This window comes from Elaeis guineensis, chromosome 4 (assembly GCF_000442705.2).
Source record: "Elaeis guineensis isolate ETL-2024a chromosome 4, EG11, whole genome shotgun sequence".
Lineage (NCBI taxonomy): Eukaryota > Viridiplantae > Streptophyta > Magnoliopsida > Arecales > Arecaceae > Elaeis > Elaeis guineensis.
In genome coordinates this window covers 10,651,931-10,676,840 of record NC_025996.2, presented here as the reverse complement: position 1 = coordinate 10,676,840, position 24,910 = coordinate 10,651,931, and the positions used below count along the sequence as shown (strand labels likewise).

The window sequence follows — 24,910 nt, the reverse complement described above, 5'->3', positions numbered from 1 at the left end:
TAAGTGATGCCTTGAGGTTAATTGAGTGGGCCTAACACATCTTGCATTGTGTTGGTCAGTGTTTGAATGAAACCTCAGCTAGGTCGAGTTGGTATGAATCCATTTAGATTTCATCCGAGCTTCGTCTATCTTATTAGGAGGCTCATATGTGAGATGTTGTTCATTGTTTGTGCATGCAGGTACATGTGATTCATTCTGAACAAAATTATGAATACCAATGGATAGAATTTATCAAATTCAAAAAAAGCGAAACTCTCACCATCTCATATGCTGCAGACAGGGTTTTAATTAGTGTGTAGATGACTATCATCGCTTCAGCCTCAACTCTTTCCCATTTTACTTTCTCCATCAACAAGAAAAACATAAGCATCCATAGGCAGTGAATGATTGTACTGCATTCCAGGCTAGCTTCCTTTATCAGGAGACCCACCAATGTGTAGATGACTACGCTGCCTCATTTATTGCCAAGTATTTTGGAGATCATCTATAGGTTGATCTTTCAAATTGTGCCTCTTGATATTTTATTTTTTATTTTTGTTGAATATATGCATACTAGATAAATATAATTTTTTTATCCTATTAAGAAAAAGAAAAAGAAAAGAAACACCAGAAAATCATCCTGAAATATACCGCAGCTATCACTTTTTCGTATGTGAATAGCACGTATAAAATAAGTATATGGCTTCTGTGCTACTTTCGTGACAACTTTGGAGATGCCCTACGAGACTTTGGAGTTCCAATGATGTAGAGTTCCAAGCCGCCTTAGAGAGCTCACCAGCTCCTCCTTTTTGCGACGAAAAGATGCAAGCAATCTATCGATCGATTGCGGTCCAATACAATTCACCACTGGATTCCGTTATAAAGGTGGGGTGGATGAGAACAAAACCAGCTCCGGGGGCATGTGGGAATTACTTGGAAATCTAGCTTGAAGGGCATCGACGGGCATTAAAAATTCAAATGAGGAGGACGATACGTCGACTCAGCCGTTCCATCCGATTGCCATCTCCCTTTGTTGGTTCGAGAAGCATCGATCACGCGGAAGTGACTCCACCCATCCGGTCGGTACGGTTAGCTCGTCGTAGGCTAGCTTAACATTTGCGTGCGGTCATGTGGCCCGTTCGACAGTCCGTGGTACGTACATACAATGATTGATTTATTGACAGAATGTGATCCCGAAATTAATGCAGCCAGCTCTCGTTACCAAGTACCTCTAGTCTGCAGCTTTTCGCGTGAGAAAAATTTTAGCCAGACGATGTAAATATAAAATTTTTTATCCAAATGCATAGGTTCAAATTTATTTATCAAATTAATATAAAAATATTATTTAAAATAATATTTTTTTGCAAAACAATATCATTAATGATGTTTCCTATTCAATAATACAATTCTTCACGGTTTAACTATTTTTTTTAAAATATCATCCGATATGATGCTTCTAAAAGCACCGTCCCCGATTACGTATAATTTAAAAAGAGCAACATTTCAAATGATATTTTTAATTTTTATATAAATTTAATAAATATATTTAAATTTATATTATTTAGATAAAAAAATTTTATATTTATATTATTTAAATAAAATATTTAAAAAAACTCTGTCGAAAGAGCTACACCAATGTTTAGAACCAATGTTCGCTGCTATATGTGCTTCATGAGAGACATCTCGGTTATCTCAATGGATGGCCATGACCTGATGATCAAATTTTTAATTTAGCTCGACGTACAAGATTGATAGATTAGAAAGAATCAGGATTTTTCAAAATCTATATACTTTAAAAGCAAACTACTAAAGTTTGGCTCATAAGATAGTGAGATCAATAATTTTGTTAAGATATTGATTTTGAATTCAAACTTTTTACCATTGAAATCTGAGGTCCGCTTAGATCAGGTAAGCGTGAGATGTCGGTGAGATGCTAAAAAGGAGAATGACAAGCCGGAGGTCTGAGAGATGTAGCCGTCTGGATTTCTTTGCTGCAATATTGATCTGAAGTGTAAGTGTATTTGTCAGATATTTTTCGATGAGCATCTTTCTACTTAAGTCACTCAAATTCTAAGAAATTATAGAACAGGGAAAAAAATAAAGAGGGTACAGTGGATACCTTGTTTAGAGATTCTATTTAGATTTCTCGTGCTCTCCTGGTCATAAAACAAGAATAGTGATTATTACCGAGATAGATAGTGCATTGATCATCCATCCAACAAAGATTTCCATTATATGATAATTGCTCAGGAATGGTTCCCATGTTACATTGTGATTATAACTATTTACATTGTGCGCTCATATTAGGAGTATAAAAAATTCTAATTAAACCGTCTAAACCATCCAATCCGATCGGAACCGAACTAAATATGGTGGTTTGATGGTTTAACTGGTTCGGTTGGGTTAAATAAAATATAAAAACTAATATTTCGATTTGATTATTAATTTATTGATTTATGTGATCCACCGAAACCAAATCGAACCGACAAATCAAAATTAAAATACCATCATTTTATATATTTATATATACATGTATATTACATGCTTCATATATTTATATATACACTTATATTACATGTATATTCAAAGTTATGCTATGTACTTTATATGAATTAAGAATCTAAAATATTGATTTGGCCCTATTTTAATCTAAGTCAGATCAAATTTGATTTGATTGTAGATCATAATAAAGAAACAAAAAATAAAAACTAAATTGACTAATCCGTTTAAACTGAAAAAACGTTCAAACCATTCAAATATTTGAAAAAGTTATACGAACAAACCGAATCGATATAAAATCGAATCAAAAAAATCTATGTATTTACCTAAATATTGATTTTAAGAATCTTTAAACTGAAATATCGGTTTGATTTTAAAAAATCACTTAAAATCGAACCGACCGAACCATTTTCAGCCCTAGCTCATGCCTAGGTGGTCACAAACTGGTGTTGAGGTTGTGATGTCTTCAACTCATTAAAATTCAAGGTGATAAGGCCGAGCATCTCCGAGGTCTGATTTACCCTAAGGTCAGGCAAGTAAATATTTGTCACATCAAGACCTAATTTTATGTAGCATGATGGATGATCGGAAAAAAAGCCAATTTCTACCTGAAAAAAGCCAATATGTTCATATTATATTAGTTTATATTATGTAGGTTTATATGGGCTGAGATTTTGGAGATTGAGATCTACTATATACCAAATCAAAGGATGTTTAATACCAATACAAATTGATATATATTCCTATATCTATATATATGTCAAGTTAAAATCATGTGCAAACAATGGTTTAGCATGCCATTGGTAGTGAATTTCATCACTATCAAACATGCAACCCATCACTAAAACTCTTAATCTATGAACACAAGCAAGAATTGCACTTGAGCCCATATGTGTGACTGGATTCAGGAAATGAGTTCAGTGCCATAGGACGTACACACACAATGGATAGGTCACCATGGATAGTCAATTACATCATTTCCAGTGACATGTCAAATGATGAAAAAGATAGGGCGTTTCCTGGAAGATATATCTTAAATTAGAGATAGTGTCGATAAATCAAAAAAATATTTGTCAATCCCTTTTGTGTTGGCTCTAATTTGAATAAAAGGCTTGGTTAATTCTCAATCCAACCAAATTCTATCATTACATGACTCGCCTACATTTTGTAGTCAAACTTAAATTGATAGGGCCCCAACCATCCTAACCCAATCAACTCTAGCCTAACAATTACTAAAAATGTCGAAAATATTGATATGATGAAATCTTGACCAACCTTGCACGACTCAATATAATCAAAAATATACCTTGGCTTTAGCAAATAGAGTTGGCTTAAATTTGGTTTTGGGATCTCTAATTCATTGTTAGACTGGCGGAAAATAAATATAATTCAATTTATAGACCACTAATTAAGTCAACGGAAATTGCTAATTAGTGATATGTAAGATTATTTACAGGCTATGAAAGAATGAGCTCCGCTTATGGTGCTTAACGATTGACTTAGACGGAAAAGTAATACATCTCCTCCTACAATACTGACTTAAACTTATTTACTTTCCTCTGTTATGAAAAATGGCGGGGCTGGGTGTTCCCAAGTGACGGATTAAAGGCCGGCATAAGTTTTACCAAAAAAAAAAAAAAAAGGCCGGCATAAGTTTAACTGTTTAAGTTGGGCTGTAGTTCAGAAGTTCGGGCTCAGCCCAATTTGTGAGTTGGATTGTAAAGCCCATGGGCTCCCTCATCCAAGTGTGCATCCCCAGCTTAAAGGTCGTTTGGATGCCTTCGCTTGACATGGGATACGTAGCCCGGTCGAAGGGTGAAAGGGGTTGACTTGTGGTATCCTGAGACGTATAAAGATTGTCGGAGCTGCAATATGGTGTCCTAAATATGTCAAGGAGAAAGGAAGTATAAAAAAGGCAAGCAAGAATTTCTTTGAAGAAAGGATTTATTATCTGGTCCTCCAAAGCATCCATGGACAGTTTGGGCTACACATGTAGTTACATGTATATGTTCATTATGCATAGTGTAAGTAGATATTCAAATTTTATCATTACTGTTACAATGCCAACTATGATTCTAAGTAGCTTGAAACAGAAGGCTGGACTATTAACTTCTTTGAAATCCACAAAAAATTTCTCCAATAAGATTAGGGATGCATAGATAACAAGTCCTCCAAAATTTTCCTTTGTACTAGCGATACAAGACTGGACCCTAAATAAATTTGGGAAAAGCCATCGAGAAGAAGAACCCGACCACAAGTGGCCGACACTATATTTCCTCTAAGACTCGCAAATGCTCACCACCACCTCCTCCCTCCATTGAGGTCAGCTGTCCCTCAAGTTGTCAAGCAATGTGAACACTGACTTCCTCCCTTGCCCCCACTCCATCACATCAGCACTTTGGCTTCAAAAGTTTTGCTGTTACAGGACCTATGTTCTTTAGTCCTGAATATCATTTTCTTTGATACTTTTATTCTATTCTTCGGTCTCAAGTTTCATATGGTTTACGGTTCTGCTATAAACTTTTGGTTCTACTGTGTATTGTTCAAGGGGAAGCTGAATGTGCCCATCCATGGGCCGCAACTATACATTAGTTTTTGCACTTCTTTCATCCTCATGTGGCTACATTGCTGCTTGGTTGTTGGGCATATGTTCTCTATCATAACTCTCTGTGAAGCACAGCAATTATTATCTGAGACTCTCTACTGTTCATGTTGGTATGGGCGCTGGTTCTCTTTTCTGGCTGATGTGGCTGATGTTTGGTATGTATTTGGCCTCTGGTTCTCTTACACCTGGATTACGTACTATTATCTTTGTTTTTATTTTCTTTTATACCTTCTTTACTCTCTCTAATGTACTTTATTCTGTATTTGCTTTGTTTTTTGTTTTTTTGGCTAGGTTTCATGTACCTATTTGGGCTACGTTTTGTGGTGATAACTCTTGCTCTCTTTTTAGATATTTACTGACTGCAAGGCTTTTATGACTGCTCTTTACATATCAAAAATATAGTTATTCTCTTCTAAAAAAAAAAAAAAAAAACAAAAGGAAGAAGAAGAAGGGTCCTTCTTCACTTTACTGGACATTGCTACGTCCCTGCCTCATCTAGGGAACACCCTCTTTTGTTAGCCACTTCCTTCTCCACTTTCTCTTGTTAGCCACATGCCCACCTTGACAAACACCGCCCTTAATTGACTTCTCTCTCATTGTTGCCACTCCTTTTATCATCCCGGGCATCCTCTGGCATCACGCTGACGGCATCGTGCAATTGTTGCGCAACCTACCAGAAAATATATAATTAATTATATTTACAAACAATTGGGTTTAGAAGTAAATTGAACCACAAAATCAAATAATATTATTTTATTTAGCAAAATCAATTTTAACATGCATAGTTTTTTCTTCAAAAAATCTATTGAGTTAAACATAATCTTGAATATAACATGTATCTTATAATCACTCTCATAAGATCCCTTATTGTAAAATAATCAACATAATCATCGAACTGAATTATTATGTCGAGAAGCCTTTTATTTCAACTAAAGATGCATTTAGTTAGTTATTAAAAAAAATATATTTTTTATTTTTAAATTTTTAAAAAATAAAAATCAAAAAATAATATTTGATAACATCATAAAAAATAAAAAATAAAAAATAAAATAATTAAAATAATTACTTTATATGTAAAAATAAAATTTTTTATTTTTTAAAATTTATTTTTCTATTTTTCTTACTTCTGTATGTCTAAAATGTCAAATCAAAAATAAAGAATCAAAATTTTTCTTCCTCGTCAAGCTCTTCACCTCTCCACCTCTTCTTCCTCTTTTTCTGAACTCTTCTCCCTCATCGAGTTCTTCACAAATATTATTTTTTATTTTATAGCAACAATATTTATCAAACATAATTTTTTATTTTTATTTAATAATAAAAATTAAAAAAATAAAAAAAATATTTTTTTAAAAATTAAAAATAAAAAAATGCAATCAAATGCATCCTAAATTATTCTGTCTTTTGCTGTTCGCATTTGGAAGACAGATGAGATGAATGGCCCCACAACCATAGTCGGTGTGCCGGTTGTTCTCCTTACCAGCGACGAGGTAAACAAGTTCCCGATTGAAGGCGATATAGATTTTATTTACTAACATAACACGCTAGTAAGAAGGGCAACCTGAATGGGAACACGAATTTATAAAGTCATGATGAATGTTGACCAGGGAAGGCACGCGTTCGGCAAGAATTTTTCCTTTTTCTTTTTTTTTTATTTATATATTTTTAAATCTTGTGAACTGACAAGATAATAAAGCCACAAGATGGATCGCACAATGATATGAAACACAGCTGGCGGGCAGTACGGACGTGGGAGGTAATCTCACCAAATAGTGACTGCATCACATACCGCCCTATTTTATCCGGCCGTCGCCTCGAGCCAGGGATGAACGACCCACGCTCTGTGAGATACGATAACTCGCGGTGAGCGTACCTCACGAATCAAGGTGGTGACGTGCTTCGCTCCTATGGTTGGAATTAGTGGGAATCCTGTATATAAAGGAAAGTTCCACGTCACTGCAGCCTCCAACGACTTTGACGCTCCGGAGCGAACCCACTCTCTTTTATTCCGATTCTTCTCTCTCTATTTCTTTCCTTCTCGATCTCTTTCTGCCATCGAAGCTCCGATCCCTGAAAAAGCGGTACGATTACAACCTTGCTCTACGATATCCTCTCTCTTCCATCTTTTCCAAAATCTAGGGTTCTCGTTGCTGCTTTTTCTTTAGAAAATTTGGCTTCTTTGGCGCCGTTTTCTTGGAGGGGTTAAATTCTCTTCTTCGTTTTCTTCTGGAGAATTCAGATATTTCGCTTTCTTTTACATTTTCCATATGGCTTGTGGTTGATTTGTATGCTATAAATTGGATTCTTGCTATAATGAATTAAAGATTGGGCTTCCAGCTCTGGTTCTGCTCCGGGTTCTTGATTTTAATAATGAGGTGTGAATTAGGGTTTCTTTTTGTAGTTTCGTGTTTGAAGGCGCCCGGAATGAGATCGTTATTTATTGGTGAATATCGAAGGCTATACCAGTTTCAGCTCTTAGGGTATAATATGTAATTGTTGATTTCTTAGTTACTTTGATTGAATTCTTGGTGTTAAGAACGAGCTATCGAACAGGGTTTCTTTAGCATTGTCCAACATCAGTGCAACCAGAAATTTCTTTTCTTTTTTTTTTTTTTCCTTTTTTTTTTTTTTGTTTGGATGGAAGGACGGTAGACCCATCAAGAATTCATTGACAAAAAGTTCTCATAGTCTTGGTGTTCTTTAGTTCATCAAATGACAGGACCTGTTCATTTATTAGTTTCCAAGTTGAACTTATGAATTTATTATTCACTTATAAACTGATTCTACACTATTTTCGAACTGCAGGAAAGGAATATGGTGTGCTTTGGCTGCACGGTTGAAACTGAATGTTGATATGTACCAGATTTGCTAGGTTAAAACACCATACCTTTTACACTACTTTCCTTTTATTTTATAGTTGAATTGATGATGTACCGGACTTGCTAGGTTAAACCACTAAATGCTTTGCTGTACTTTCCTTTTATTTATAGTTGAATTATTTTTCTTTTTCCATTTAGTAATCAAAATTCTGTGATGAAATCATGCTCCCTAGTTGCATTGACTTGTAACACTCGTTCTACGATCTTGGGCTGTTTTGATTCTTATCGAACCATTGAAAAGTGGAAGTTGGGCTTATACATTTGATAGATGCTTAATAAAGTAGGATTTAAGGGGATGGTGTATGCAGTTCTCCTTCATTCCCTTAATCCATGTAAACATTTGTTGGTGCTGCACCAAGGAGGCAAGAGGCCTTATTGTGTGGTGGTCGACTACCTTCAGTCTATTGTCTTGTTTGTATAGTTGGGCTTATTTCGTAGTCATAAGTTCAGTGTTAAGGTCCAACTCGGGTAGATGTTGATTTTTGGATTTTAAAACCAAATGTGGATGGAATGCCAGAAGTTTTCAAAGGATCCAGATTTTAAATTTTCTATTTTTATATTGTAAAAGTAAAAAAGATCATATGATTTTTTTATTAATTCATCTAAACCAAACATGGCAAGGAAATGACAGTAAACATTAGCCACACCACTGACATCAAGAACAAGATATAGCATCGTTAACTTGCAGTCTATGGGTTTTTCTTGAATAAAATATGATAATCAACAAATAATTCTGTATGATCTGTAAAATATTGAAAATTTTTATCAATTTGATTACTAGAGGAGTAGCTTGAAGAATCACTTGGCTAATGCACAAAAAATGTCAGTGTTTTTCAAAACTTTCAACAGTTTTGATAATATTGTTACCATGATTTCAACATAGTCAAGCAGACTGCAGGAAGAGACAGATAAGCTTTGCTTTTTCATAGTTCAAGCATAATAGTTCTCGTAACTAATGTGAACTTAGTGAAGGCTTTTGCCTTGATGACCTTTGAAATGTGGAATATTTTCTGTACCTTTTTTGTTTTACAATGGATTTATTATAGCTGCACTGATGTCCTTTTACCTTTGCCTCTTGCATATGGTTAGGCAGTTGATTATTTCTATGGTACTGCTAGAACATTGTAAATGAAGCCAACTCATATACAACAGCAGAAGTTAATGTATTTTATCCTTTTGTTTTATTTTTCGCAATCTCGGTTAAAACAGCTAAATGATGGTCTTTACCACCTGAAGTCACCTGAAGTCACTTTTCTGTCAGACGCTTAATCGCCTGCTTCTGTTTCCTAAGCTGGATTATGCATGCACCGCTATGATCTGTAGAATAAGTTGCAGTCGTTTAATAATTTAGAACATTCTGAATTCTTAAAGCATTTAATCTAGGAAAAGCAAATTTGCATTAGCTGATCCATGAAGTTTGTTTCATGTGCTACATAAACATTGATTTCCCTTTCTTGTCATTCATGTGGATCTCTTTAAGGATCTCACTACTAATGTTAATGATTTTTAAATGAGGCTATTCTATACTAAGAGTCTTAGTCTGCTAGTAATGCATCAGTGATTTCCCCCCAGAGTTCTACCCAGACAATTAGACTTATGCAGGTTGAAGCAAAACCATCTCCATAAATGAGTGGGAATGCTGCTTATCTCAGTCTGTTCTTTTTCCTTCTCATTCTTTTTTTCATGATTCTCAGATGATTAGAATGACCTGTCTTCAGCTAACTTCATTGTGTATTAGCTAATTGTCATAGTGATAGGCGTGTCAGATATTTGGGCTAGGCCCAATGACTCAAAGGGTTAGGGCCCATTAACTTGAACCTAACCAGACTCATTGGTTGGTTAGGCAAGACCAATCCATACTCAACTCGTTGAATGAATGGGTCAGGTTAGATTGGATACAACTTGGGTGATATTTGGTAAAAGGGTCTAGGTCAAAACTGCAATCCCTAATTACGTTTAAGTGTATAAGAAGATCATCTTAGAAAAAAATATTTACTCTTTGGAGAAATATTAAGAGTGCCCAAGGCACTGACCCTATTAACTCGGAAGGTGGGTAATTACGTAAGAGGTTAGTTTAAGTATTTTAACCCAATAATTAATCCTTACCAATGGATCAAGTAATCTATATGTCATTTTACCTTGTACTTTCCAATTCTATATTTTATTTTTAAGCTATAAATTATTTTAATCACAGATTAGTTGTTACTTGTTTACTTCTTAAAAATTGAGATAATAAGCTTATCTTCCTCATTGTCAGCCAGAAATTCATAGTTTTTGGAGTCGTATTTCAACTTTTACTATTGGGCCTTGTGTTGGTAATCTTAGCATTATTATATGGTGTGCTAATGTTTCATTATTAACATATGTTACAATATTGGAGTTGGCACACCATTTGTACCATGCACCAATACAAGGGATCGATAGGTTATTATGTAGGCATTGGTGTGGGTGTAGAGCCAAGCAGCTTACGAGTTGCTTGAGCTTGACTCGACTCAATTATTACCAAGCTCAAGTCGAGCTCAAGTAGCTGAAACAATTTTTTGAGTAGAGCTCAAGTAGCAAAATACTCGGTTGGAAGACTCACGAGCTTAGTCGAGTATCTATATTCTTAATAATATTATATTTTATTTATAATATTCACTGTTAATTTAATATTTTAAAATATAATATGTAACCATATTTTTAAAATATAATATATAGATTGCTTCTTGACTTTTATGTTTTGTTTTAACCATATTTTTTAATTGTGATCAAGGTTGAATTCGAGCTTGAGTATAACTTGGTTGATATCCTAGTTGAGTTGATCTTGAGCATTCCTTTTTTTTTTTTTTCAATTAATTTGACTTCGAGTTTGGATACTATGGCTCGATCGATCTTGAATCGAGTTTCGAACTCAAGTATTTTGAATCGAGTCGAGCTCGAGCCTTTAGCTACTCAACTCAGCTTGGTTCGATTGTACCCCTAGGCAGTGGATGGTGTGCACCCATATCGTAGATGTACATCCACACTTCAATTGAAAATGGATGTAAACACTATTCTAAGTTTCTCGCTGAAAATATGATATGACACATCAACAATGTAAAAGTCCAATATTTTGGGCATGTATCTGTGCTTGACAAAGTTGAAAATGTTATGATTTTCATTCAGATCATAAAAGGTTTGTTGTTACTAGTCAAAAATTTTACAATACTTTAAAAGGGGCATGGTTTCTATTATAGTTCTACCGTTCCTCCACTTTTTGCTTATATTGTCTGACAGAAATAACTTGTCTTTCAGTTAAATAATTCAAGGGAATATGCGTGACCCTCTTGAAGTTCAACCAAATGCAGTTAATGCAGACCAACAAGCACCAAATGAACTTATGTCACCTGATATGATGCCATCTGGTACTGGCTATGTGCTTGGAAATGATGATGCTGGATTTTGGACTCCAACATCTGATTCTTTAATCAGGTCATACTCAGTAAAGAGTCATTTTAAAAAAAAACTATTTTTGCTCAATTTTGCTCTATATTCATGATATCAAAACTACGAGATCTATATGATCAACCAATATCAGGCATATTATTGTTTTACCAAACAACTGGTTTTTTCATAGGCATCAATTCCAAAGAGCTTCTGGTCCTGGGAATTCAAGAGGAGATGAATTTAATAAACATTTATTGGACCCAGAGATCATGGTAATGGTGCTAGAAAATTGTATTCGAAGACCATCTTAGGTTATTCTATAATCTTGTAGTTTATTCTGGAATAACTAGCACTTCAATGATTTGCTTAATTCAATTTTTCTGCAGGAACTGTACTATAGATCCCAATCACAGGAAGAAGAGATCTTGCTACTTCGCAAGCAAGTTGCTGATGCTTTTGTAAAAGTGTGAACTTAATAGATCTCATAACTCTTTGGTATGATGATTGGACCATAAATATGGTCCAGGTTCTTCTAATGTTAAGTGTTCAGCTAAACTATGTTATTCTTGTGGCTTTCAGGAGCTTCAGTTACTGAATGAGAAGCACATTTTAGAGAGAAAGCTATCTGCATTGCGGATGGTTTGTACTCTTTGAATTGATAAATCTTGTTTGGGAAGTCATTTATGTATGTTTCTTGTGTGGAGCTGACATATATACGTTGCGCATAGGAACTTGATGAGAAACAGGATGATGCCATATCGAGTACTGTGAAGGAGCTGACTAAGAAGAAAAATTGTCTTGAAGAGAATTTAAGACTCACAAATGATCTAAAAGTATGGTATCTCAGTACATTTCAAGCAGATACATCTATGCAGTCTGAACTGTAACACATCTTTTGCAATGTTCCATCTCTTTCATTGAATAAAAAGTTGTTTATCTTAAGATTCAATTGTTACCTGTAACTATTCTTTGATCAATTCTTCTTTGTTAAACTAATAGATGTTAACCAAATTGCAATAAGTAGAGTATTGAGCTGATTTCTTCTCTAAATTAATTGTGGAAGCCTACCACAAGGCATCTTGTTATTGACATATAGTCAACTGAAATGTACCAGATGTGACCATACGTCAAGATTTTATGATAACCATGCATAAGGAACCAAAAATATGGTTCTATTTTATCAGATCTTTGGTAAATTCTTTTTGCAAGCTTTTTCACGTAGTATTGGAAGACACATCTCTCAGATGAATTGGAGACTTAAATTACTGATTCATTTGACAGGAAGAATTCTGGTAGAGTTAGTGAGTTGTGAAACATGGTTAAGTGCTAGAACATTTCTAGTGCCTAACCTTTTGTATCATCTAAGGACGTAAAGTTACGTTTATTTATCGCCCAAAACATTGCATGTAATGAACCATGAGACTCTTATAAGTATTCTCAAGATAAACTAATCATCAATTTGATGACAATATACTAATAATGGTTTCATATAGCTAGAATATATAATAACGGTGACTGGGGAGAGCATTGACATGATGAGAGAAAACTCTTCTTTTATCCATTTTCTTGAATACATTTGGGTTGAGCAAGCTTCTTTGAGTTGAATTTGATGATTTCAGATTCTTAAAGCAAATTTATAAGCCAAGAAATGAGGAAAATTAGTTTGGTAGATGTTTTGACATGGTTTGGCCATCTACTATACATACAAGAATGAGGAACCTCTCCTTGCATAAAGCTTTTATCACCATTTCACCAAGCTTGAATTCTATTTATAAAAAAAGTTTGATGCATTTGACAATGGGTATTTTTATTGTTAATTTTATAAATTATCGGAGTATGCATTTTTTTGGTTGTAGTTTCTTTTCCTAGCTCAGGTTCTTGGCCCAGTCATATCTTGTGGTCTGGATGGAGTCAGAACTCTAGTGTTTGGCTTTCAAAAACATGGATAATCATATGCTCCTCATCCGGCAACTGTTTGAGGAGTGTTTTACTTCACTAGGTGCATGGTGAACCTGCATATTTTCTGTGCAACACATGCTGGAAACATCATCAAACATTGCAACAAAATCTGATATTAGATTTTGGAATGCAGGAGAAAAATCCCATAATTTTTGCTAAGGGAAACTATAAGTATGAAAGAGTGAAAAATCTCTACCATTCATTTCAAGAACTAAAATAATTTCTGAAGCTAGGATGTAAAGAACTCAGTAAACCATATGCCTTAAAACTGACATAACTAACTTGATGTAGTTAGTATTTATCCTGTCCCTGGTTGTAAATTATAGCTTAAATAGCTGCTGAGCTTATAGTAGTCTTCCAGAATGCCTGGTAAGTTTGTGATGTTCTAGAATGATCAGTTTTTGTCCTTTCTAAAACGAACAAATCATGGGATTCTTTCGAACATCTTTACATGTTCAAGTCAGCAATCTGACCATCTAGCTTTTTGAATATAGTGATTCTCCCTGTAGAATTTTTGGTTATTGCCCTACTTTTCTCGATTCTGTTGCTCTCACTGTAGATAATCTTTGTATGGTCTGGTCTACCAAAACAAAAAAAATCTTAATATGTTCTGAATAGCATCTCTATCTCCTTGTTGACTGATTGATCTGAGTTGTTATGTTAGTTGAGATCTCTCAGGGAAATGATTTCTTTTACCCAGCATCTGTAACTTCTTAATAGTAGATGTTACACCCAAAACGACATTGTCACATTAATTGAGATATCTTAGGGAAATGAATTCTTTTGCCAAAATTGTATCATTATGAGTTTGCTTTTGGTGTGGCAAGTATTCTACATGTTTCTACAATTACCGAACATCAATTGTCGACAATTTTCTATCATGTTTTCATGAAGATTTTTCTTTGTAATTCATAAGCGCCGTATCCAGCATCTAAAATTGTTAATAAGAGAGATGACACCCGGATCGACTCGTGCTGATTCTGTGGTTCCAGTTGCAATGGTGTCCATTCTTATCTTTAAATTCTTTGCATCCATCCATTTTAATAAATCACGGCTAACTGTGCAATGAGTTTTAGAGCCACTTAACTGGCATTCAAATAATTGTGCTCTTCTTAAGGGTCGTAATTTTCTTCCCTTCAGTTGATCTTGTTATCATGACTTTGGACTCAGTATGTGGATGTCAGTCTTATTCTGTTGGGCAGTGGTTCGGTAGGAGTGTAAGAAAATGGGATAAGTTATGGTGAGTGCTTATGCCAGATGTCTTTTGGTTCTTCAAAATTTTTGCAATAAGCTGAAAATTGGAATTAACTGTCCAATTTTTCTGAAATGCAAAGCTACCCTTGGCCTGCTATATAAAATTTACACAATGATATTATTATTTTAAACACAATATTAATATTAAAGAATAGTATCATATATTATACATCATATGTTACAATAATATAATTTTATAGCATGTATCATATATTATATGGCATTATAATATTAGTATTTTAGATACTATTGATGATAATAATATAATGTTATACTATAATAATGTATATCAACATGGTATATGTATGATGTTATAATACAATATTCGTGATATTATGACATTAATCATAAAGCATTATTGTAACTAGTTTGAAAAATAAAAATTCCATAATATATTAAAGTAATATTATATCACTATAATATCGAATAATATAATATATAAAATTACTAGAGAAATATAATTATTCAGCAGGAATAACATCATTGAATACAGAATATTGAATACTGAGGATAATAATGCGATAATGTTATAGATTATTATATTATGATATCATAATAATTATTATAACACATCGTGATACAAATTATTTATTATATAATATATACAATACAATAATATCATTATTTTATTATAATACCAAAAAATGATAATATTTTATGCTAGTAACTATATATATAATACTATATCATGATATAATATTGATTGCCATGCTATAATATTTATATAATATAATTGATAATATATAACTAAATTCACACATACAATTTGAAGGGGAGAAATGGACATGAAAAGTGGGCATCATTCTATTCCAAGATGATCTTGGAAAAGCCTACGCCTAAAAATGACATAAGGTGGTTTTGCTGGGCATAGCCTTTTTCGAGTCTATTGCCATTTTGCAAATACTGTTGGGGTTCCAAGTGATGTGCCTGTGCCAAACACTACCTTGCATTTAAACTTCTCAGTTCATTAGCTGAGACACTTCATGCAGTGATATTGGTTGCTTGTCCTACACCCTCTTTTTCATGGTTTGTACACATTGGTATGGGTTCACAAGATCATGTCTTTAGAACTCCTTAGCACATCAACCCACTAGTTTGAAATCGTTGGATTTCAAGAAAACAACTACTTTTATACCAGATGATGCAACTTTTGCCTATGCAAATGAAAAAGGGTTTGGAAACCAGTGATTTGACTCAGAATTATTAAATGATTCTAGTGAACAACTCTTGAACAAAGGAAGCAAAAAAAATTTGTGCTTTCAATAATTCAGAATATTCAAATTTAGAACCTGAACTCAAGCTCTTTCTACGAAGCTTATAAAGTTGTTAAATCAAAAACCATATGATTGATATCTATGCTTTATTTTTTTTACAAAAAAAATGTGTAACCTTGTTATTTTGCTTGCACTTTTTGTTATTTTTATTCAAAATGCATTTGTTTGGATCACGGTATTCTTTTTTAAGTTTTGTATATTTTTTTACATTGGTTAATTTGTTTAGGTTGTAGAGGAAGAGCTATATATCTTCACCTCATCATTGCTAAGCTTATTAGCTGAATTCAGTATTCGACCCCCAATGATAAATGCTTCCACAATTGGCAGTGGTGCTAAGGTAACAATCATTTGGCTGCTAATCTTCTATATTCAGCTTATCCCCCTCCCCCTCCTTCCCCCCTTCCCCCCCTACCCCCCAAAAAAAGGGTCATTTCCATGAGGGCATGCCCTTATTTGTTAAACTACAGTGCTTTCTTTGGTCCTTATTATACATCAATAAAGGTGCCTAAGCTTGTTGTTGCGGCACCTGCTAGAAAATTATGCTTTGTATTTGCTTCCATTCTTTTAAATTTGCAATTAGTTGGATCATGTTCTATGTAACATTAATATGCAGTCATCATATGAAATGTTTTTATGGAAATTGCATACTACTGTATACAGTCAACCCTTACTCTTGAGATAAAGGATTGGTTTTCCAATTTGAGCTGACCCTTTTCTCTTGCTCTTTTTACATTTCGACCCATTCTGTCTCAACTAGTTGCCTTCCTGCATGGTTGGGTGTTTTGCTAGTTCAATCCTTAAATAGGACTGCTGATTGCGTGTATTGTGTCTAATTATGGTAGAGTTTATTTTGTTAGTTAAAGTTATCTATTGTTTCTGTCTCCTTTAAATATAAATACCCATTTTAATTTTTATTATTTTCTTCTATAATTTGGTGTAGCTATATCTTTCTATAGTTCAAATCAAGGTAGGCGGACTCGATATCGGAACCCATACCGTTGCTGGTCGGTACGGTACCATACCGTACGGACAATAAAAAAATCAAAAAAAAAAAATCCCACTCAACGGCATAAAAAAGAAAAAGAAAAAAATCGAGTCGAATCGGACCGAACCGGTACCATACTGTATCGAACCGGATCAAACTGTCTTGTATTGGGTGGTTCGGACCGATACCATATCGAACTGATCAGTTTGGTCCGGTTCAGGCTCTTTTTCGAAAATTCGGTCTGAACCGGACCGGTTTCCCACTGGTATGGTACGGTATGGGGTGTACAGACCGGTTTGGACCAGTACGGAATATCATGATTTAAATAACTATGACTTATAAATTTTTTGATCCAATTGTTTGTGAGACTAAATTTTGTTTTAATAATTCTTGGATTCAGTCTTTTCTATTGTATCATGAGCACAGTAATTGATGATGATTTTTACACTTAGATATTTGACATCTTTTTTGGTTGGTGTTTACAGCGTTTATACCATCGTATGCAATGGAAGACAAGGTCTGGTAATGTAAGTCAGCATTCTTGTGATCTCCTCAAAGTCATTCTTAAACAGGATCACAGTTGTGAGATAAATATGGAGTGTCTACATCATACCAGGAAATGGTTATGATGGGTTCATATGTAATCGTGCCTTCGGAGATTTACAGCTTGTACCTTACTATTTTAGGTGCTTTTGTTCAAATGAAGTTTGGTCTACAGTTCCATGTAGTTAGCTTCAATCTTTTCCTGGTTTGTTTCTTTTTCTGTTAGTGAGTAATTGGACATTCTTGAATAGTTTTACATACACATCGTGATGTGTCAAGATGCTAAGAGTATCTGAGTGGGTCAGATGTGTGTCTAGTGTATTTTTTCACACCAAGCTAAAAATTGTCTCCAGCTTACCCACAAGAATCTGTATATCTGTGTACTTACATCTATATATATATATATATATATTATATATATATGTATATATATATATATTATATATATTATATATTACATATATATATATATGTATATATATACATATATATATATGTATATATACATATATATATATATGTATATATATAATAATAATATATGTATATATATATACATATATATATATATGTATATATATATATATATATATGTTATATGTATATTATGTATATATATATGTATATATATGTATATATATATATGTATATACGTATGTATATATGTATATATACGTATATATATATACGTATATATATGTATATATATACGTATATATACGTATATATACATATATATACATATATACGTATATATACATATATATATATATATATATATATATATATATATGTATATATATTTTACATGAATATACAGACATATGCACATACTTGAGGGATTCCAGATGCCTATGTTATGTATAGTGTATTTTGTGTATTTGTCTTCATATCATGTTATTTACTTGTGTGGTATTATCACCAGCTGAAAATGATGTATTGGATATATCCATGAAGAAAGTATGTGTATGTCTTTTTTATGTATTTATGTTTTCATTTGCTTGAGTACATGAGGTTCTCTTCAGAATGGTGATAATACCCCACAAAGTAGTAGCATACTATACAAAGACCATACATCGAAATATACTATACGCTAAATATTGGCTGTTAAGAAATCAAAGAATAATTCCAGACACCATAGCAGGTTGCCGAGGTCCATGACATGACAGAGGAGTGCTGAAATGCAACAGCAACAGCCAGAGTTCTCTGAATACAAGTCACATACCCACATATGCTAAGGATTTACACTATAGTGATGGTAAAATTTGAGAAACACGGGCAAAAATCAATGAATTACTTATTCCCTTTGTGAAAATATAAAGTGTATTATGAAATTAATAGTCTGCACCTTGCTTTTCAACTGAATATTTAATTTGAATTTGCAGAATCTAATATAATGACAAGCTGAAACATGGTCATCAAGGCAGATGGTCTTAAAGTATAATTTTTGTCAGAAATATAATAATATATGTTATGGATGTGCAACATCCATTGCATTTTTTTGTATTTTGGTTTGCTGCTACTTTTATTGCAAATTGTTAAATTATTGACAAGTTACTCTAGTATTGTAATTGATAGTGGTTAGAGTTTTTAGTCAATTGAATCAACTGCCTTTTTTCATGCAGGCTGGTTTTAATGATATAAACCATTTGGTAGGAAATCAACCGAGTAATCTGCCAGCCAATTATGGTCATCAACCTTCAAGTTCTTCAAAAAGTCAACTTTCTCAACCATTCGTGGTATTGTCTTCATGGTGTACTGTATTGTTGCTGTCAAATTCTGTTGTACACTTGCAAACATAACAAAGTGATATTCTATGATAGGGATCAAAAGTGAACGATTTTCCTCAATACAATTACTATCCAATGGATATGCATGTCGAAGCAACATCTAACCAGTCAAGATTTATTCGAGACTATGACATGCCATTATCCAATAATGACAAGCCAAGGGAGTTTCCATCGGCTGTTTACAAGTTAGTATTACAATGTTATTCAGATTTAGCATGACATCAATAAATGGAAAATTTAGTGCTTATGATGCTTATTTACTTTTCTTCTTCTTCTTCTTCTTTTCAAAATATAATGTTTATGATGCTTATTTACTTTTCTTCCTCTTCTATGGTTTTTAACAATTAAGGTGATCACTGAATTTTAAAAACATTGTGATGCATCTTTATTCATTTACCAAATACCAAGTTGCTTTACCATTGATGCCCTTTTATGTTACCCTTCTTTCTGTGTGTAAATTGGCATGCATGCTTACCTGAAAACATGCCTATGCATACAACTACACAACTACACCTGTATTGATACATATATGTGTGTTTGAGTGCATGCATACGTGATCGCTTGTCGCAAGCAACTAAAGATAAAAATTAACTCCGATTCAACTATTAGGTAGAATAGCGTGAGTCGGGTGTCAAGTTCACGGGGATTAGAAAGCTAAGTTGATTCAACAAAGCAAAAATTAGGAAAAGTAGGAAAGTTTTTATGGGAAGTTTGTATCTTGAAAGATATCGATGATTAAAGAATTAGTTAATTAAGAAATAAAATTAAAGCAAGATGTATGATAATGAAAGTCTCAGGATTTCGATTCCATTTTTAATTACAGTCTCAGTATTTTCTTTTGAAGCAATCGCAATGATTAATTAAGATGTTTTATGATTAGGTTTGATCATAACTTATCTTATCCGAGTACGAATCGTATCTTCCGATCACGATACGTCTCGCTAAAGTATAAGTTATTCAAACTTGAATCATAAAAGATTTTAAAAAGAAGATAAAGAAATCGATGAGTAGATCCTTAAGCTTATTTTGCTTGAGCATGGATTGTATCTCCTGATCACGATCGGTCCTTACGACGTATAAGTTATTCAAAGATTAACCATATAAACATGAAGCATAAGAATTTGAAAACAAACATAATATTTATTGATCAAAAGAAAAAGCTTACAAGTTTTTCTAATTGCATCAAAGATAAATACCAGAAAAAATATTCAAGACAAAATACAAGATTGAAATTTAAAGGCTTATTCTACTCCCCCAAAAACTTGAGCTTCTAGCTGCATATGATGTCGATTCCATTCGCCTTCACTTCCTTCATCCTCCTTGCTGAAATGTTGGAGATTGGATGCTTGGATGATTTCTAAGTTGAGGCATTGAGACTTATTTATAGGTGTGGGGAGGCATGAAATTTAATTGATAGGCAATGTGGGATTAATAGAAGCAAAGATGGGTGGCTAAGGTTTTGTAAGTGAATACGTGAGGGCTTCTAATTAATGGATGGTTGGGATTTATTGTGGAGATCAAGGGATGGTGGAGATGAGGGAAAGGAAGAGGAGGCGTTGGATGGTTAGAAGAAAGAAAGGGGAGCAAGTGGGATTTGTTGGCGTGAATTAAAAGAAAGAAAGAGGGCGGAAGAGTTTGTTTGTGAAGGAAGTTGGGGCACTAAATTAGTTGGGACATGTGGGATATGTGGGCGTGAATGGTTTTAGCATGAGAAGGAAAAGGAGGTGGTTTGGGGCGTTAGTTAGGGGCGTGCTTGGTTTTGTGCGGAAGAAAGAGATAAGGGCGCGTGGAAAATAAGAGGGGAGATATTTGTTAGGTTTTTAATGTGAAGAAAGGAGATATGGCGTGCGCTAAAAGAAAGATGTGAGGGATTCTCATCATGTGGCGCCTCCTTTCTTAGCCCTTGATTAAGAGGAGCTTGCTTCCTATCCTTGGATCTTGGTATCTATAGGGTTTTCATAAGGTGTCATTATAAATCTTGACTGTTGAGTGGAGCATTGCTTCTCAGCCATTGGATTATTACCTTATTTGATTAGTCCCTTCAATTGGTTGTTCTTGACCCCTTGGTGCATGAATTTTGCTTTGAGTCTGGACCAAATTGAGTCTTGATTAGCCCAATCTCTTGATTTCCTACAAAAGAGGACAAGAAGTATCAAATTGTACATAATATGGATCAATTAATAAAGGATTTAATGCTTATATGTCCTAATTAATGCACTTATCAATACATACGAAAAATTTATAAATACATGCATTCATGTGTACGTTTGGTGGTCTGGTATAGGGATGTATCTGTGAAATTTGCTTGGTTTGGACTTCAAATGCTCAATAAATACGTTATGCCCTCTCAACAATGCTTTGGGTACTATAACACATTCAGCATGAATCTCAATTCGAAGCAAGTCCGTAGCAGTGCATCTAAATACTTTACAAAGTTTTTACTACATTTTTTTTTTGATTTTTGTTCATAGAAATAGTTTCGGAACACATTATACACCAAACAAACTTGAATAAGATATCCAGTTTCCACATTTTGGATACGATTCTTTTGGCTCTATTCTGCCTCGCAAGTTCAGTTTAGTGAACAAAATATGCAAACTCCAACCTTCTACAAGTGTTGTAACCAAACCCTGAATATTTGCAAACAAAATCGCAATTTTGCTCATATTGATTGGTATTAGGACCTTGCGATTTCACAAATTATGTTATCAAACAGGAATAGGTTTGGCTAGTGTGATTAATGGTGCATCAAATGTATCAATTATTTTGCAGTATGTGTATCCTTGTAATAATAACTATTTTTGGGGGTTAAGCAATAATAAGAATCATTAGGTGATTCGAAAGAGTTAAGTAGCAATATCATTAGTGTGATTTATTAGCTCTAGTATCTTTGCACACTCCTATTGTATGTGAGTCATACTATTATATTCCCATAGTTTTGTTTCTCTATTGCTCCAAACCATTTGAGCAGATTTTGCCTCTCATGTTTTCCCCACTGGACTGAGAAGCCTCTTTGTTAAATTTGTTGTTGGACCTCTCTTTAACCTACCATCCCTACTCTTGCATGCTGCAGTTGCCATCTTCTGACTCTTAGAATTCATATATTTGCCTCGGCTAACAAGGAATTCGTGGTGCTCACGAATGGTGAAAATTGAACCCACCTAAGAACTCAAATTGACCCTCTTCGGGCCCCCTCAGGGGTTTTTCAGTTTGGATTGGGTATAGGTCAAATTTCCTGATCAGAATTTTAAGCGGCTCAAGTATGTGTCAGAGCTTTGACCTGACTCAGGTCATAAGGTTGTAGTTCTATTTGGGTTGAGACTGTTTTAAGTTGAGTACGAATACTATGTCAGAATCTTATGAGTGGTTGTCTTTATTTAGTAGTAACTCTTTATTTACACTATATTACAGGTCAAATGGTTCAATTTGGGTCATGAGGATTTACCATGGGTGGGTATGGCTAGAAGAGTCTCGACCCAATGTCAGTTTGGGTAGGGTATGGTCTAGGGCTTGTATGTTGTCCTAACTTGACACAAACCCGACCTGAGCCATAGCCACCCATGCTGGTGCTCTTGATTCTGTATCTTTGTCTACTTTGCTTCATGCACTTTTTAAGAAGTTTTGTTCCTGATACATTTTTTATTAGTATAGACTGATGCTTGGACTTCTCCTATTTCTTGTAAAGGTGGCCATAAAACCTTGTTCTTTTTTATGAACAAAAACACTTTTTATTAAATTAAGTATCAAGCATGTCTTCTCTATGAGACATTGGTTGCCAATCTTTCTACATATCTCTTTCAATATTTCAAGGCCTCTAGTCTTAATTTTGGATGCGACTACTTGTCTTTTGGCTTATAGTCTTTCTTATATGGGAACTTGGCTTCTTCTTTCCAGGCTTCTTTGCATGAAGCTGTTGACCATAGGTATTTGTATAGTCATTGTTTTTCTCCCTGCTTTCTTACTAATTTTTAGCAGAGGTTGTTCGATAGATACCTTATCAACCATACATCTTTTGAGGTTATTGTAGGCATTCCTTCTTTCTACGTTTATACTCTCAACCTTGTACACAAAGGCTGAAAATGGCACAGATACTCTTTAAATGTTTGTGTGTGATCATGTGACAAACTTTTCTCGCACCTTCTCTGATATGCTCTTTGGTTGATCTTGTCTTCAACCTCCCCTCCTAAAAGATAATCTTTATGCAATTTTCATGCATAGCCTCCTTTAGATGTGTAATGGACCAAGTTCAAGGGAGCCAGCCATTTCAAGCTTACCAGACATTTCATGGGCTGGTTTGAGCTTTGGCTCGATTACTTTATCAGGCCTATTTCCCTGAGTTCAGGGCCATACGTATTCATTCAGGCCAAAATTGAGGTGATCATGAGTGATGTTCATGGGATTGTCAAGTGCCTGAGGTAAATCAAGCCGAACACAAACTCTCATAAATAGACTCTCAGCTGCAAGACCTAGCCTGCTTTCCTGATTCATTGCCTTAACATTCACTTATTGTGCCTATATCTAGAGATTGATCTTCAAAGTGCTTATAAGGGCCTACTCCGGCTTCGGATCTCATGATTTTTTTTTTACTCTAGATGACAAACATGAATGAGAACTTGTCTTTATAGGCTATGGTAGAGGCTAATTTATTTCTGTGGAACACCTTTTTATTGGCTAACTTTATAAGGATTTCCTCTAGTTTGGCTGATGTCCTTTATGTACTTATGAGCTATGTCACGCAGGGATGTTGGAGGTACTTCTGCTCCTAATTTTTTTGAAGATAATACTGGTGAGTCATACAGGAAATTGATGGCTGATTCTCAGTTTTATATGCCTCCTGCACATGACAATCAAGCATCTTCTGTTTCAGAAGGTAATGGAAAGTTTAATTTAACATAACAGTGGATCATTATAATTTATTCTTGATTTATAATATTTTTTTCTAGCAGGTGAGGCGTCTCTACCTGGTATAGAAGCATTTCAAATTATTGGTGAGGCAAAACCGGGAAACACATTAAGAGCATGTGGTTTTCCAACAAATGGTACTACTCTTTGTATCTTTCAGGTACTTGGCTTCCTAATTTTTGATTTTCACTTGTCATCATCGGTATAGGATGTTCAACTCCTTTTCTTAAGTTTTATCATTGGATTATAATAGGATTTATGTTGCTTTTTTAGTGGGTTCGTCATCTTCAAGATGGTACTCGGCAGTATATTGAAGGTACGGTTTGGGGCACCTTAAATGTATTTTGTGCATTAGAGTTATGTTGCTTCATAAGAAATTTAATGTCTCAATCTACTCTAATCATCTTTCTAGTTTACCATCTAATTCAGGAGCCACTGTCCCGGAATATGTGGTAACTTCTGATGATGTTGACACACTTCTTGCTGTAGACTGCACACCCATGGATGACCATGGTCGTCAGGTGTCCTTCCATCTTCATTCTCAGCTATTCTAGTAACGCATGGTTGATTTTTTTAATTACTCTAACTACTTTTTCCTTTTATTGCTATGATTCTTATTATGATTGAGTTGTGTTTGTTGTCCATATCTTGATTGTATCTGATGGCACTCATGTAAGATGGATGGAATTCTACTACACGAGCATGGGATGCATCATCTTTTCAATCTGGTGTCTTCACTTTTTGTTATTTCAAGTGTGTAAAGACCTAATATAGTTTAATATTGTGCACTTGATACACTTCTGACTGAAAACGGATCGGATGTCTATGTCGCCATA

The 24,910-nt window shown here is 34.3% G+C and overlaps 1 protein-coding gene across 9 annotated transcripts in view; it reads left to right on the top strand.

Annotated features, from left to right (window-relative positions):
- The first annotated feature begins 7,013 nt into the window (after positions 1–7,013).
- LOC105043916 (uncharacterized) overlaps positions 7,014–24,910 on the top strand; it is a 31,216-nt gene continuing 13,319 nt past the window's right edge. For 5 of the 9 annotated variants that reach the window (XR_012140620.1, XR_012140618.1, XR_012140619.1 and 2 more), the window contains exons 1-15: positions 7,014–7,161; positions 7,886–7,952; positions 11,236–11,412; positions 11,558–11,639; positions 11,754–11,831; positions 11,947–12,006; positions 12,096–12,200; positions 16,081–16,191; positions 17,325–17,366; positions 19,008–19,121; positions 19,206–19,357; positions 23,912–24,042; positions 24,116–24,234; positions 24,348–24,390; positions 24,504–24,595. Coding sequence is in view for 6 of the 9 variants with exons in the window: in XM_073255523.1 (XP_073111624.1) it covers positions 11,255–11,412; positions 11,558–11,639; positions 11,754–11,831; positions 11,947–12,006; positions 12,096–12,200; positions 16,081–16,191; positions 17,325–17,366; positions 19,008–19,121; positions 19,206–19,357; positions 23,912–24,042; positions 24,116–24,234; positions 24,348–24,390; positions 24,504–24,595 (1,287 nt within the window). In the remaining 3 variants the exon portion in view is untranslated. The remainder of the gene's footprint in view (positions 7,162–7,885; positions 7,953–11,235; positions 11,413–11,557; positions 11,640–11,753; positions 11,832–11,946; positions 12,007–12,095; positions 12,201–16,080; positions 16,192–17,324; positions 17,367–19,007; positions 19,122–19,205; positions 19,358–23,911; positions 24,043–24,115; positions 24,235–24,347; positions 24,391–24,503; positions 24,596–24,910) is intronic. The other 4 variants (XM_073255522.1, XM_073255524.1, XM_010921641.4 and 1 more) reach the window with 2 other exon arrangements.